Raw genomic sequence first — 13,814 nt, forward strand, 5'->3', positions numbered from 1 at the left:
ATGAGTTCGGTAAGTTGCGAACCATAGCGGAAAAAATTGCAAATTGTAAAATTCTGTTCTTTTACTATTTTAGAAACGGCGACGTTGTCTTCGCCAACCCTTTCAAAGTACTTGGAATAGTTGATGTCAAGTATGTCGCCACCTCATTTATAGATGAAGATGAAGAGTGAACGAAAGGCTTGGGGTGTTTTTGTTCTGACAGAGCAAAGACTATACAAATTTATGGGCACTACTCCATGAGGCACCATCTTCGTCCTAGGGTGGAGTTCGTTGTGTCGAATCGATTGGTTTATCCAACATGAATATTTTGGATCCAATTTCTCAACGTGGCCAATAGATGGTCCACTTGGACCTCCTCACTCAGTTGCACATTTTTTTAACATTGGATAAGGAGAATTTCGAACCCTCCATCTTGAATCTTGAATCTAAGCTAGCATAAACCATAAAAAAAAAAAAAGGCAGAATGTCCTTGTACTATCTGAGTAATTTCACTTTCATTGCCAAAAATCCTTAATTGAAGAAATCACCCTCGATGTGTTTTGATTCAACCAACGTTTGGCATGGAAACGAAACGGTGCGGTTGCTTGACGGATAAACGCTATCAAGAAAGTATTTATCGCACTGCCAAAAACCTACGAGAAGTCTCTAAAGACTTCGGCAACCGTCCAAGTTGTGGTGTCCAATGGCGAGAGAACGTCACTTCCCTTATGAGTGGTGGAGTAGATTGTTAACATACCCATCTTCAGCTCTAAATTGGGGCGAGGCAATCGATTCACGGCCAAAAAACGCAGGGAATGAAGGAGTTTCGAGCAGTTTTTTTTTTTTTTTTGTATCAACGGGTTCAACTAATCTTCCTGGTGAATGTCCCTTATTTTGATTTCTTTTAGCTATGTTTTGATCCGGTCTCGGTCTAGTTACACGTCATTTGAGCATACATGTGATCCTAGACTATGGATTTGTTTTAGTTCAAGTTATAATTTCTACCGTTTATTATTCCCAATTCGTTTGTGGTGATGATTTAGTCGTTGTTTTGGTTTGATAATCTTCATATCACGTTTCCATTGTGTGAAATAAGGGTAATCAGTTCCAGGGTAGGTAAGTTATAGATGTAGAATCTGGAACTTACCATGTTTCTCTTGGAACCAACCCTATTTGTCTGGTGGTCTGTTCGGGAGCTGATTTCTTTTTATTTTCTTTTTTTGCTTAATTTTTTTAGAAAATAAGACAAATAACAATTATAGTATAATAGTGTAAGCAACAAAATAGCTCAAAGTAAAATATCAATACAAAACAAACAAGGTAGAACTGGATCGGTTGCCAAGTGGATCAGTGGGTAGGTTCAACACCCATAACCTGGAACCTACCCGCAAAGTACCGGTTTCAAAAATTTGGAACTAGAAACCAGACCTGTTTCCACTGGAACCGGGAACATAACCTATTTTTATGGGTATTCCGGTCCGGTTTTAGGGTAGGACCGAATCGGTTGCACAACCCTCGGGTGAACTTGTCTAGAATTAGTTAATACGTTGTTATGTGATTTGTTATAGGATTGTCAAGTGGGCTGGACGGCTCAGACAGCGAGCCATGTTTGGCTCCTATGGCGCGTTCGGGCCGGCCTTTATTGGTTCCAATGGCTAGTGAATGCAAAAAAATGGCTCGTGAATGTGTGGGGATGGCTTTGGGATCAAATTTGAGCCCAAGAAATGGCCGAAAGCCCACTGCCCAGATTGTTTATGTGGGTTTGAATAATCTAACCCGTATCTATTATGTTTTGATTCACTTTTGCATTAAATTCTAGCATGCATTGCGTCTAGGATTTTTGCGTTTTTGTTTGAAAGGCATAATGGGTGGGCCGCCCAAGATGGGCCAAACCCGGCACATGAACTACAAGGCCTGTCACGCCCCGTACCCCACGAAGCATGAACATCCGCGTATAGGTCGAAATAAGGTACGACGCTCCCAGGTTACGTCACCGACCCAAAAACCCAAATCAGAGAAAACACGCCACATGCGAAAACGACGTATATATATTATATATATACACCCAGACAATTTAAAAGCAACCATGAGTAGCACAAGCCAACAAAATTCAAACGATTAAAAACAACATATACATTCATTATAACACTTATATATACAATATCCATTATAAACAAGAAATACAACAAAAGGGCCACGAGTACAAAACGGGATCGGTAGCCTAGGGGAATTGGCTAACCACTAGAGGCTACAGTCAAAAAGGGGGTCGGCCCTCACACCTAAGGCTGAGACCTAAACTACGGTTCCCAGTCTGGATCGGAGCTCGACGACTCCGAGGAACTCTCGGACTGCTCCGGCTTCTCCTCGGAAGTCATAGCCTCAAACTCTGTCTCGGGCTCGGCCTCAAAATTCATGGCTGGGGATCTGAAATGTCGGTTTTACCACAACCGTGAGAAATCTCAGCAAGTACAAACCACTAATCCTAAACTAGGCTAATGTGCACCTCCAGAAGGGTAAATAAAACGCATCAACCAATGAACCGGTAAAACAACGTTAATACATTCCCGGCTCACCGCCTTATACATTATCTTAGCCCTGCAGGTTAGGCATTTGATATCAATATAAGTCAAGTGCAATTATACTGACCCGAAGGCCCACAGTTGGATATAACGACCCGTAGGCCCGACCCGAAGGCCACAGTTGATAAAACGACCCGTAGGCCCGACCCGAAGGCCACAATTGATTATAACGACCCGTAGGCCCGACCCGAAGGCCACAGTTGATAAAACGACCCGTAGGCCCGACCCGAAGGCCAACAGTTGATAAATCGACCCGTAGGCCCGACCCGAAGGCCACAATTGATTATAACGACCCGTAGGCCCGACCCGAAGGCCAACATTGGATAAAATTCATACATGTACATTAAGCACCCAATTTCAGTCATACCACAACGTACTTTTGTAAACCACGTGCCCGGGAATTTAAAGTTAATTATCGATGCCAAAACACCAAGCATAACCATGCTCAAATTAGACATATTCCTCTCATTCTTGGCATACCCAAGCATTTCTATTCTAATCCAATCAATTCCAAGTTCATTCCGCGCATTCATTACACAAATCAATCTAATGCGCCTAAGGCCCATCTTGGACTAATCGATCTTACAATCATGAGGTCATTCAATAGGGTTTATTCAAGTCCCAATCAACCCCCAAGAATATCCAAACTCAAACCATAGTCAAAGAACCATTTAAATCTCAATTTGAACCAAAAAGTGCAATTCGGTCCTGGTGAACAGTACCAGAACCGAATTTCACATATGCACTAAACCACCTTTAGACCATCTCATTAGGGCCTAATCACTTACCCTAATCATCCAACCATCAAATATACATAATTAAGCCTCAAATAAGCTTAATTAACACTTGAATTTGTCTAATTCCAAGCCTTGAATCATTGAATTCAATTAGTGAAAAATTTAGACAAATATGCACATTTTCGGTACTTTGTGAACAGTACCAGAACAAGGGCCATTTTGGGCCTTAATCCACCATTAAATCATCTCATTAGGTCCTAATGACTCATACAAAACATCCCACACACAATTAAGCCTAATTAACCCTCAATTAGGCCTAATTAACCCCTAAAAATGCACAATTAAACTAATTAGGGGTTTAGGGGTTTATACTCGCCTATTAATGACTCGGGACGACGGGAACGGGCGGTCGATCACCGACGCGCGGTAAGGATCGACGGCGGCGTTCTGGGTGCAAGCCGGCGGTCCGCGGCGACACCGACGGAGGCGATTTGCTGCTGTTTTTCTTCTGTTTAGGCTGAAACCGGGGCTGATGGTGGCTGCTCTTGGGCGAAACTAGCTGCTGGTGGTGCTGGCTCGGCGGGGACAGCTCCGGCTGGTACTGTTCCGGCGTGAACAGTACCAGAATGGACAGAACCGTGCACGCTAGAAACAGAAACGGGAAAAGAAATTCACGGGGAAGGGGAGGAGGAGAATGGCTCGGCAGATCAGAACAGAATGGGAGAGAGAGAGAGAAATGTCTGGTCAAATAGGTCAACAAAGTGTGGGTGGAATCCAAGTGTCATTAATCCATAGCATTGGACACTTTTGCCCCTAATCCAATGGCCCAAATTTGATCCAATCCAATAATGTAGGGGTAAAATGGTCATTTGTCCTTAACCCAAGCTGACCAGACCTGGTTTAGCCTTAACCAACCTTGGTTAAATCCCAAAAATTAACCAATTTTCGGAATTACTCAAAAATGGCCTAGGGGCATTTTCGTAATTTTCCGATCCCGAACCAAAATTCCAATTTTCGCACATACGTGTTCCATATGTGCGTGGCCAACATAATATGGCGTCGGATCCGCGAAATTCATTCTTTAAGCTCTCGAAAACTGACTGCAAAGTTTCGAGAATAAAATAATATTATTTTTCCAATTTTTGTCGAAATTCCTATTTTTGTCCATAACAACTCCCGGTATGCGTGGCCACCCAAAAATGGCATCGGCCTCGAAAAATAACCTCGCTTGGCCTCAGAAATGGACATCGAAGTCCCTAGGGGCAAAATTGTAATTTCCCCCAATTTCTGTCGAAACTTCCGTTTTCATCCATATTACTCCCAAACATGTGTGGCCACTATAAAATGACGTCCGTCTTGCAAAATAGTCGTAATTACCCTTGAAATTTTGATATCGAAGTTCGGGCTCAATATTGTGATCAAAATAACTCGTTTCGAAGTCTTAGGGCCTCTCACTAACGGGCGACTGTTTAGGTGTTACGCGTATCGACCTAGGATTGTCCGAGTCATGATGGCCTTGAATTTCGAGAGAACGAGAGGAATTATCACTAGTACCGGGGGTCGCGATCGTTTGGATTAAAATCGGGGTTCGTTAGTCAGGCGTACTTTCGGTCGTGCGGAATCACCCGCGATCCGATCGTACGTATCTGACTATATCAATCCGTCATTTTTCTAAGATCGGCCCATATTGGTCCAAAATATTCCTTCGATGTTTCTCGAACTCGGCACTCAATCGCGATCGGGTCCTTGGTCCACGTACCTGATCCTATTTAGCCTTTCCCATTTGGTTAGTATCCCGTGATTGATCAAGTCCGGGCGAGACTTACTAAAATCAAACGAGAATTAATACACACTTTATTGATCCCGATAACAGATCAAAATTCAGGATGTTACAAGGCCCACAAGGTGGTTATTTGCCTTTTACTATAAATAGTTAACCCCCTTTGGAAAACTAACGTGATTTTTCATATGCGCGATAAGACATCTCTTCCAAAAAACTTTTTCTCTAGTCTTCCTTCGGAACGCAAGTGGGTACAAAAGACAATCGAAAATCGCTCTCAAGTGTACAAAGTGGCATTTAATCTATAACAATATCGGGTATGTTCATTCTGTGATATGCATGTACGATCGGTGATACAAGTTAATGATTATTGGGCAAGTTTTCCGCGTAGTTCGAATGCGTTTCGAATATGTTGACTGACGAATGAATTTTCCTTTACATGATTAAATGGGTTCGAATCTCTATTTTCAGGTATCTAAAGAATGGAAATGTCAGAATAAAGTATCGGCATTTACTGACGTCTTCTTCCTCCAAAATATTGGATGGTTTTAAACTAATTTTGTTTTAGACATACAGTTTTTGTCTCGTTGATAGGTACTTAATTAGTTTTTATTGATATTTAGTTAGCTGATGCATTAAAAATAAAGGATAAAAAGAACATCTAGATTGAAGTTATGTGATTATTCCATCATAGGACTTGTTGATTCAAACTTAGTTTTGTGTTATCTTGTTCAATATTTCATCTTCATCACTTAGATGAGGAAATTCATTCATATTTTAGTGCATATTTACTTTTCATACATAGCTCACAGGGTTCTCTCTTAGGGCTTTACAACGGGGATTTTATAATGTTGCCCAATACGACTCAGCGTTATTTCTTTCGTCATATTACACTTACTTTGTTTGATTTTGATTTGTTTTAGTATCCATCCATGATAGCTTAGATTTCCATGTTTGTTAAGAAATATCAGAAAATCAATGGGGAAAGATAGGCATGCAAAGCATTTTAAAAAAGAGAAAAAGGTGCGATAACGGGCGAAAGACAATTCAATTGAAATTAGATACAAACAACTTTCCAAAGCACGTGCTCCTACGTTATTGGTCGACCTGTCTCTATATTACAAAGCACGAATACTTGGCTTCTAGCTTGATTGGCTACAAGTCCCCCTAATGACACTTTTCTTGTGCTAATTAGCTTTGAGTACATGAGATGAGATTATCTCTCCAACTCGCACACGAAAAATGTCCAGATCGAATGTCATCAGTACTTGACGTAATCATAATTAGCGATTAATGTTGCACAACATCCTCGTCATCAAAGCCGGAAGCACCTCGTAATAATGATTAACTCATGATCTTCGTCTAAGGGATGCTGCGTTCTATAGGCTTCTGTTTACTGGACTTCCTCATGACCTCTCGTAAGGACAGTCCAATGTGTGTCGTACCTCTCTGCAAGACATTGTTCGAAATGGTAATTAAAAGAGTGGTACAAAACGATAGTCCATTTGGTAATGGCACATGCAGAATATCTATTCACCAAGATTCCGACTTGGAAATTATTTTATCATCGAGTTGGTTGGAAACCAAATAATTCAAGATTTCAATTTGGAAAATATTTGAGTACCGAACCATCTATTTGGTATGCCTAATTTAATCTGTATGGATATTCATCTATCTTTAAAAATAGAAAACATAAGTTATATTAGTGTGTTGCTCTAGATCACTTCATTGCGAGCGACCGTGTGGCTCTAGATGTCTTCACTAATGATTTCTGGAAGCAAAAGAAACCAACTTACGGGATGGTTCATCCATAAGGGAAAATTAATCGGTTCTAAATCCATTGTATATCATAAACTTTTCAATTTTGTCAAATTAGTCCTAAAAATGGTAAGGTAAAGCACATCCTCACACCGAATCATACCACACCAAGATTAGCTCGAGTAACCAGTCTCTCAAGCGAGATTTCGGCCTTGCATGGCCTTATCAAAAGACAACATTAGCTCCCGACCAATTTGTACACGAGAGACCAATCCCGCCTTCAAAGATCCTCTAAGATGGTATTTGTTCCACTTCATGGTTCTTAGCACAAACACCCTAACGCCACTCCCATAAACTAGTTTTATCATATCTTCTGCATCAGTTGCTCTTCACCTTGATGCCACAAGCTCCACATTTCAGCTAACAAGGATATGAGAAAATTTGGCTCGTGACACATGCTTTGTAATTTACAATCGAGAATGATAGAGCTCCGACAAGTCTTGCTGATGATCTTTGTGATCGTCATGATTTTAGTGATGTGTGGTCCTCATTTCGTAAGGGTCGAACACAGTCCATGACGACGATTTGGCTATGAAGAAGCTCAGTTGCAACAACATTGAAATTCGTTTTCCTAAAATGAACAAGCGAAAAATCGAAGAGGAAAAGAAGAGATCAAGAGCAAAATGATTGTTTTTCACTTCTTCATGTACCTATTGCACTAAAAATTCCCAAGGGGCACGATCGTTCGAAATAGGTTTAAGGTCATTCGTCAATTCATCTCGCGGTCAAGCGGAATCACCCGCGATCCACTCGTATGACATTGGCGAATCGATCCGTGACCATCCTTGGATCGGCCTACATTGGTCCAAAATATCACCTCGATAATCTTTATGGTCGAAAGTCAGCCTACGATCGAGTTTCTTTGGTCGCGCGAACTTAAATCCCTAATTAGCCATTCCCTAATGGTTAGTATCCCATGAGTGATCAGTTCCGGGCGAGATCTAACTACAAGCGCGTCAATCAAATCATCATTTCATAAATCCCAAGTGGGTCGAATTTCAGAATGTCACACTTGTAGTGTCCTTTCTCAAAAAACCAAAATCCAAAAACAAAACATAAATACTAACATTGACTCTTGACTCAAATGAAACTCTAGATCCAAATCACAATGCATGGGACTTAGCAAACAAACAGAAATACTAAAATACTCTTCTCGAATTTCTTGACCGGAATTGCGTATTTGGGGCATAAGGCGTTTATAGGAAGACTCCTTGCATGAAAAAATGATTAATTTGAAATTACACACAAACTCTGATAAAAAAAAAAAGGGTTAATATCACGAAAAATCCCAAACTGGTATACCTGTGACAAATTTACCCCAAACTAATTTTTTGACCATCAAAAATTTCAAACTGGTATACCTGTAATAAATTTATTTCAAACTAATTTTTTGACTACAAAAAATCCCAAACTGATACACTTGTGACAAATTTACCCTCCGTTAAATTGGATTAATACCCCGAAAAATCACAAACTAGTAAATCAATGACAAACAAAGAGGTAAAACCCTAAATTTGCACACCCGTTAACATTTAACGGAAACTAACGGAGGATAAATTTATCACAAGTGTATCATTTTTGGGGTTTTTGGTGATTAAAAAATTAGTTTAGGGTAAATTTGTCACAAATATATCAGTTTAGAGTTTTTTGTGCTATTAACGGAAAAAAAATATATAAACAAACAACTTTCAAAAATATATTATTTTACTATAGGGAAACACTAAAAGCCTCACAAATACCAATAGATAGAGACCTTTAAAGTTCTGCCGATAGAGTTGTATATATGTTCCTCCATGCAATTTATCATTAATTGTGGATAAACATAAACTGGTAGTGGCGTCGAATAGCAAACAAATTGTAAAACGTCAAGCAAGAAACATAGAAAAGTATTGACTTCAAAAAAACGCCTCCCCCGCTAAGGACGAAAATGAGAATAGCGCAGACGAATCCTTTTAGGCAATTCTTTGTAAACTCTTTTTTTTTTTTAACGGAAAAAAGGTTGCTTATATGATTATCCTTATCACTGGAATCACAGCGGTTGTTTTGTTCGACTTGTATACTTGGTCTATCCACTTTCCTGATTGTCGGTAAGCAATTTCATCATCCAATTTAGTTTAATGCCAAACACGTGATCAGCAAAACATGACTCATCCCACTTGTTGACGTATGTGGATGGTTGTGCTAACTTTGCATTTTGCGGGAGAAATGCTGGAGATAGCAACTAGGGCTGTCAAAATAACCCGGTCAAACACGACCCGACCCGAAAATTTTCATATTGGGTCGGGTTGGGCCTCGGCTTGTTTGGGTAATAATCAAAACAATACCCAATTGTTTTGGGTTTATTGGGCTCGAGTACCCAGCCCAACCCAAACAATGAAACATCTCTCTTTCACATCTCTCTCACACACTCTCTCGCCTCTCCTAGGTGGTTGGGTTTGTTGCTATCTGCGGTTCTAGAGGCGACGAAGTCGATTCCGAATGGGGCCATGGCCGAAAGAATCACAGGGAAGGTCATGTTGTTTAGCGACCAGAAGGGCTTCGGCTTCATAACCCCCGACGACGGCTCTAAGGATCTCTTCGTCCACCAGTCCTCCATCCAGTCCGGGGGCTTCCGCAGCCTCGCTGAGGGCGAGACCGTCGAGTTCCAGATCAAGTGTGACTCGTTATCCTCATCGATTTCAGGACCGTTGAGGATTCTTTCCTTTGGTTATTTTCGATCGTCCAACGTCGGTGAACGAAGCATTCTGGAAGCTGAAAATCGAAGGTTACATGTTCTATTCATCTGCATTTGCTTATGTTCGAAAAGGATTCAATCTTTCAGATCTAAACGTAGGTAAGTGGAGCGATTTTTTGCAATCTTTGAAATCATTGTCAATAATTTTCGAAATTCTGCATTTAATGGATTCATTTCAGCTTCTTGGTCTGGTGTCTTCTTCATCTTGGTTTATGTCTTCTTCAACCCAAAGGATCCTTGGCTACAGTGGGGGCGGTTACGACGGGGTGGCAATGGTGGCGGCGGGGGAGGAAGAGGAGGAGGCGGCTGCGGCCGAGGCGGAAGCTGCTGTAACTTAACATTAATTTAAAATTAAAATATGAAACACGAAACACGGCCGGACCTGACCCGACCCGATCGTATGGCTATATCTTGTTCGGGTCTTGTCTCGGGTTGCAAGCACGGATTCTTACATTGTTGTTCGACCTGTCTCTATGTCACAAAGCACGAGTACTTTGGTTTCTGGATTGATTGGCTACAAGTCCCAATATTTATACTTTTCTTGCGCTAATTAGCATGGGTTACATCATCTCCCAGCTCGCACACGAAATGTGGTCCAAATCCAACGTCGTCATTACTTGACGCAATCATGATTAGCGATTAATCTTGCACAACATCCTCGTCATTAAAGGCCGGAAAGAACCTCGCAAAAACGATTGTTTTTTAGGCTCCAGTTTCGTTTTCAGTCATGGAAATCGATTGGGTTGCCTCCCACGTGTGATTTGCAAATGAATGTGGTTTCCCGTCGAGTGCTTTTTGTTTTTATTGCATTGCAATCCGGGCATGTCTTTTTTGGACTACTTTTCCGAGGGAACGTTGCGAGGTACTTTAAGAGAATCATTACCTCTTAATCTAGAGACTGAATAATGACCGAGACCATATTCTTGGACGTTACTTACATTTATAATTGGACGGTGTTTCCTCCATCCAATTTCCTCCAATAATCTTCTGATTGGTAGATTACAAACACGGACATCACTCGAATTTATGTTTAGTCAAGTTTGCATATAACCGATATCTATAACTTGTAATTTACCAATTAAAAAAATTTGCTCCTATGAGGGACAAAGGAAAGTATAATCATCTAGTTAAGTTTGCATGTAGGTAATATCAATTACTTATAATCTATCGATAAAACATCTAGTTGGAGGAAATTTTTTCCAAATAGAGATGGAAGAATATTTAGCCTTATAATAAGACCAAGGTTGATGGTTTCAAACATGAATATCACGTTCTTTTATTTTTAGTGCATTTGATATCAAAGCATGCATTCGAGAAGCAAAGTTCCCTCAAACGCAGTTGAATGGGCCATGGCCGAGATGATAAACCAACCTGAAATCCTCAAGACAGCAACGGAGGAATTGAACAAGGTCGTTGGTAAAGAGAGACTAGTCCAAGAATGTGACATCCCACATCTTAATTATATCAAAGCATGCATTCGAGAAGCCTTCAGGCTCCATCCAATCGCACCTTTCATCCCTACGCACATGGCCATGTCCGATGCCATTGTCGCTGGCTACTTTATCCCAAAGGGAAGTCACGTGCTATTGAGTCGTCTCGGCCTCGGGTGAAACCCTCAGGTCTGGAACAAGCTGTTGCGAAATTCAAATTGGCATTAGTATAAATATCACAAACAATACAGAATTATAAAGAAACGAAATTGCAATAACAAAGTTGGAATCGATACAAATGAATACCGAGGCCTGTGTTTGACACAGTTTCCTTAAAACAGATTCGTTTCCTTCGGCACGCGTCTAAGGTTTCGCGAACGTCTGTCTCCCAGGATACAACGGTTGACGGCTAAGAAGTAATCAGCACTTCAAAGCTTCCGGCGGACTTGAACAAATTATGGAACTGAACACTATTGAAAACAGTGCAAATGCAGAGAATATAAAACAGAGGAAGAATGATTTCGATAAAAATAGAATGGGAGAGCAATAACGGTTGATTAAATCTGTCGTTACAAAATCAATACGAATAACGGACGATTAAATCTGCCGTTATAAAATCAATACGAATAACGAACGATTAAATCTGCCGTTACAAAATCAATACGCATAGGAATAACGACTGATTAAATCTGCCGCACGTTACGAAATTCGTAACAGCTTGAGTTGAAAAAAAAAATTAAATCAGAAGGCAAAATTGGGCTCGTCGCGAGGCCCACTTTTCGGTCTTGCAATCGTGTACACGGGATGTGCGCTCGCGCCCAAGTTTCAGCTTGTCGGGCGTCGGATTTGCACCCCACCGTGCCTGCGCGCGAGGCATAGTGTTTGTGCTATGATAGTTGCCACTTCAAATGAGTGTAACTGTATATAAAGCACTCCATAGCCTTTTTTCTTTTCCAATGTGGGACTAGTATTTTTCCACTTCCCACTTCCAACTCAAGGGTGTTCTTTGAGCATCAATTTCTCATTCATTCACCCATCAATTTATCCCATATTTCCAACAATCCCCCACATGAATGAAAATTATTTTAGTTTTGACTCTTTGATAGTGTTCAACAATTGAAACCTGCATAGGATAGGTAGATGTTACCCTTTGAACCTTCCCTTGTGAAAGTATATTTACTTTACTAGTTGTCCAGTAGACATGATGTCCTTGAACTGTTCAGCTTTCTTATGTAAATTAATCATACACTTCACACAGAAATCATCTAAACGTTTGTTCAATTCTCATAGTTATGTTCGTTTTGGCCAAGAACATCAACCTGGTTCCACAAGAGTTTCTAAAGAATTTAACCCTTAAATAATTCTCCTTTGAAGCGGCCCCACTTCTCTCTCACATAGGTGATTACTTAATTTTGAGTAATTTGTTTACTCCACTTAAGAATCATTAAAGCAAAATGCTATCATTTCCTTTACAATATCACTGATAATTTATATATGAATGGTTTTAGGGATAACCCCCACAGTGACATCACTAAGTTTATATAATTAGGTTGTCTCTTTGAACCTAGATCTTGGGATCTCCAGTCAACTAGGTTGGATTTCCTTTATACCAACTTATTCTTTCATGGGCTTCAGTCCCATTCCTCTTGTCGATTTCTCAACTAACTCTCTATTTAACCCTTTGGTTAGCGGATCCGCAATATTATCCCTTTACTTTACGTAGTCAATAGAGATAATTCCTGTTGAGAGTAGTTGTCTAATGGTATTATGTCTACGACGTATATGTCTAGACTTACCATTATACATATTACTTTGTGCTCTTCCAATCGCAGATTGACTATCACAATGTATACTTATTGGTGGCACAGGTTTTTGCCATTTTGGAATATCCTCTAAGAAATGGTGTAGCCATTCAGCCTCTTCACCACATTTATCTAAAGCTATAAATTCAGATTCCATTGTGGATCTGGCTATAACAGTTTGTTTATAGAATTTCCAAGATACGGCTGCTCCTGCTAGTGTGAATACATATCCACTAGTAGATTTTGAGTCTTTTATATTAGACATCCAATTCGCATCACTATATCCTTCTAGAACAACTGGGTATCTGGTATAATGCAGGCCATAATTCTGAGTATATCGTAAGTACCTAAATACTCTCATTATTGCTTTCCAATGGCCAGCACTCGGATTGCTCGTATATTTACTCAATTTACTAACCGTATAGGCAATGTCTGGTCTAGTACAACTCATTAAGTACATTAGACTTCCAACAACTCTAGAGTACTCTACTTGAGAAATACCCTCTCCTCTATTCTTGGACAGATGAAGACTATTATCTAATGGTGTTCTAGCAATACCAGAATCATTCATGTTGAATTTTTCAAGAATCTTGTCCACGTAGTGTGACTGGTTTAAAATAAGACCTTCTGACGTTCTTGTGATTTTAATTCCTAAAATCATATCAGTAGGTCCCAGATCTTTCATGTCAAATCTTGAATTCAACATATACTTGGTAGATTTGATTATTTTATCATCACTACCAACAATTAGTATGTCATCTACGTAAAGACACAAAATGACATAGCCATTTGTTGTCTCTTTAATGTAGACACATTTATCACATTCATTGATCTTAAAACCATTGGTAATCATTGCATTATCAAACTTTTCATGCCACTGCTTTGGTGCTTGTTTTAGGCCATACAATGATTTCACCAATTTACAGACTTTCCTTTCTTGTCTTGGAACTATAAA

The 13,814-nt window shown here is 40.1% G+C and overlaps 1 protein-coding gene across 1 annotated transcript; it reads left to right on the forward strand.

Annotated features, from left to right (window-relative positions):
* Window positions 1-9,366: 9,366 nt before the first annotated feature.
* Window positions 9,367-9,965, forward strand: LOC115681972 (uncharacterized). Its single transcript, XM_056303136.1, has 2 exons — window positions 9,367-9,726; window positions 9,860-9,965. Exons 1-2 carry the CDS (start codon window positions 9,380-9,382, stop codon window positions 9,963-9,965), a joined length of 453 nt encoding a protein of 150 aa, XP_056159111.1. The 5' UTR covers window positions 9,367-9,379.
* Window positions 9,966-13,814: the final 3,849 nt, after the last annotated feature.

This window comes from Syzygium oleosum, unplaced genomic scaffold (genome assembly GCF_021117445.2).
Source record: "Syzygium oleosum isolate NSW1041296 unplaced genomic scaffold, Sole_v2.1 Sole_v2.26, whole genome shotgun sequence".
NCBI classification, from domain to species: domain Eukaryota; kingdom Viridiplantae; phylum Streptophyta; class Magnoliopsida; order Myrtales; family Myrtaceae; genus Syzygium; species Syzygium oleosum.